Consider the following 2,839-nt stretch of genomic DNA (forward strand, 5'->3'; position numbering starts at 1 on the left):
GCTATTACATGGCATCCCTTGTGGGGAAGGGCAAAGCGGAAGTGAAACTTGTATTTATTAAAGTCGGCAGTGAGTGAAATTGTGAGTGATTCGTCGCGTTCTTTTGTTAGCAAGGGCAAAGCGCATCGAAACGTCGCGTCTTTGACGAGAAAAAAAAATAATAGAAAATAGAAAACGCATAAAAATTGAAAGCATTAGTGTATCGGGTTGCGGCGCGGAAAGGTCGCTCGCGCTAACACGTGTTCGCCATAGAGAATTCGAGCGCCCGAGTTTGTTTACACTCGAGCGCTGCATTCCTTTGTGATTCTAGGCTAGGCGATAACTTGCCAGCCTAGTTCAGTGAAGGAACAAAATTCTCTTTCGATTTTGGTTTTCCTTTTTTTTTTTTTCTCAATTAGTTTTTTTTTCTCTTTCGTGCTGTGGCGTGTTTTGTTGTGGAATTCGGCTAGTTGAGGTGTTCATTTACACCCGCGTGACGCATTCCTTTGTGGTCTCGTGCGAGGCGATAACTTGCCAGCATATGACTCAAAGAAGGCGCGGCTAGTTCGGGTTGCTTAGTTTACTCTCATAATTTTTGTTTTGTTTTGGTGTGTTATTGAATTTCTAGCGTGTTAGTTACCGCGTTCCGCGCGTTTGCTTGACTGTTCGTTGCTATTGCATCTGCGCCGTCGAAAGAAAAAGAATTTTTTTTTTTTTTTTTTTTAGACAACATGCCGCTCGCGTGCAAGGATCGGCTTGCGATGCGTAGGTTGCTTCGCGATGTCCGCGTTAAGGAAGTCAAGCGCCGCATTGATTCGACGGAGCCAGTTTCCCTACTCGAATTAATGCGTTACCGCGGGCTAGCGTTGCACGGCGACATGGACGAACTTAGGGAGAGGTACTTGCGTTTCACGATTGCGTCGGAGAGGCCAGAACTTGGGTCGCCCTTACAGCCGAGTGATTTTGCGTCGGGTCGCATGCCTGATAGATCGCGCGACGAGCCGATGCATACGGCAATTAATAGCGACGAGAGCGAGAATAGGACGGTCGAATCGGTTAGGATTGCGCCGCCGAAGGCGGCAGAATGGCGATCACCAGGACAGGCGATGCGATCACCTGAACGTGTTGCCGTCCTGCCTGAGCCCATTCGGCCGCCGGGTGACAGGGCTATCACTCCCATACCAGAGGAAGAAGTTTTACCCGCCACCGTCGCCGCTGGTGCGGTGGCACCGGAGGCGGGAGTACGCACATCGACCGCGCCTGAGTTGGAAAGACGCAGCAATGGTACCTTTAGTCAGGTTTGGGACGCGATAACAGCAGTCCCGCGATGGATTTACCGACGGGAAGTGAAGCAAGGTATCACCGATGGTACCAATGCGTTGTACAGGATAGAGAGAGAAGCAGTGCAGGGTGGAACGGATCAGGCTGCGCAACAGGCTCAACGTCCGTTGCAGGCCGATCCGTCGGCCGGCCGCGCGGCGATTAATGTGCCAGCGGCCGCCGCACTATAGGAATTTTCGCCCAACTTTGAACGAAATCAAATAACTCAAGATCTAAAAGGGTTAGAGAAAATCGGGGAACGGCATTTTGAAGCTTTTGTTAAGTAGATTAAGGGAAAAATAGTCCAATTCGAGAAAAAAAAAATTTTGAGCTCCAAATCGAAGGTCAAAACACGAGTTTTTAGGAAAATAAAGCTTTTTTATTTTTTCTAACATACTTACACCATGAAATTTGAAAAAGCAATGCAACAGAAGTGTAGCTCTTGAAAAAACAAGGCAGATAGCATTTTTTGTTTTTTTTTTTTACTTCAAGGTCAACGAAGTAATATTCGTCAAATCATCCACTTACCTATCGTGAGTGATTTAATTGACTTAACACAGTTTTTAGTTCTAGTACGGGTTACGAAGCTCTTGATGTGTGGCAAAAGTTCAAGAAACCATTAATAATAATTTGAAAGTCATTAATACGTTGAAGTACACACACAATTTGAGATAGCTACATTTTTTTACATGAAATAATTTGTTACAAATTCTCGAAACTCGTTGCTCATAAGACTGCGCGCCTGTAATGAACTTATAACCCTATTCATCTTCAGTGTCAGAGTATTCGTCGGAATCTACAATTTCAATTGATGACTTGAGAAGACTGGAAATCATATTTATTCATTCATTTATTGTTTCCATAAAAGTATTGTATCTCTGATTCAATGTTTGATACTCACTTCTCTTGAATATACTTTCGAATATTTGCTGGGATTCCATGTTTTCTGAGAATGGCCTTTCTTCTGATTATTCTCTTCTTTATGCCCATCAGAGATATTGCAGGATCACTCATTTCAATTGCTCTATTGTATAAATCTTGGGTACGATTTTCACGAGAACTTTGACGACAATGATGAGTTGTGTTTGATCTGAAGTATTTATGCCATGATTCCAAACCATCTTCAGCAAAATATGCGATTGGAAGAGGAAAATTTTCTGCTATTTGACATCCATGAATCAATAACTTGTGCGTAGTTGGATTCATTTTTGCCCAGGGGTACAGCGAATAGTATAATTTGTAAGTATCGAAAGTAAAATTTTTCATTTTATCTAAATCGAGTACTTTTTTACTTTTGAATGCGGCAAGAACAGTTGCTATATTTTCGACTAATTTTTCGTCGAGTTCTAAGGCTTCTGCGAACGCTGCTGGATTTCCAAAGCATATCCTAGCTAAATTTCCAGTATTTGTCGTTCCAGTACCTTGGAGCAATTGATCCGCTCGAATCGTTAACTTTTTGTACAAGTTTTCTTTGACAACATTTTCTCTGTCCTTGTATTTATCTGTAAAATAATAGTATTTCATTGCTAGCAATCTGCTT

General features: G+C 42.8%; 1 protein-coding gene across 1 annotated transcript; it reads right to left on the reverse strand.

Annotated features, from left to right (window-relative positions):
* Positions 1–2,012: 2,012 nt before the first annotated feature.
* On the reverse strand, positions 2,013–2,505 carry LOC131672168 (uncharacterized). Its single transcript, XM_058949218.1, has 2 exons — positions 2,201–2,505; positions 2,013–2,124 (listed from the first exon to the last, which is right to left on the reverse strand). The coding sequence occupies exons 1-2, from the start codon at positions 2,503–2,505 to the stop codon at positions 2,061–2,063; spliced, it is 369 nt and encodes a 122-aa protein (XP_058805201.1). The 3' UTR covers positions 2,013–2,060.
* Positions 2,506–2,839: the final 334 nt, after the last annotated feature.

The sequence above is a fragment of the Phymastichus coffea genome, unplaced genomic scaffold (genome assembly GCF_024137745.1).
Source record: "Phymastichus coffea isolate CEN01 unplaced genomic scaffold, Cenicafe_Pcof_1.1 PCOF00011, whole genome shotgun sequence".
NCBI lineage: Eukaryota > Metazoa > Arthropoda > Insecta > Hymenoptera > Eulophidae > Phymastichus > Phymastichus coffea.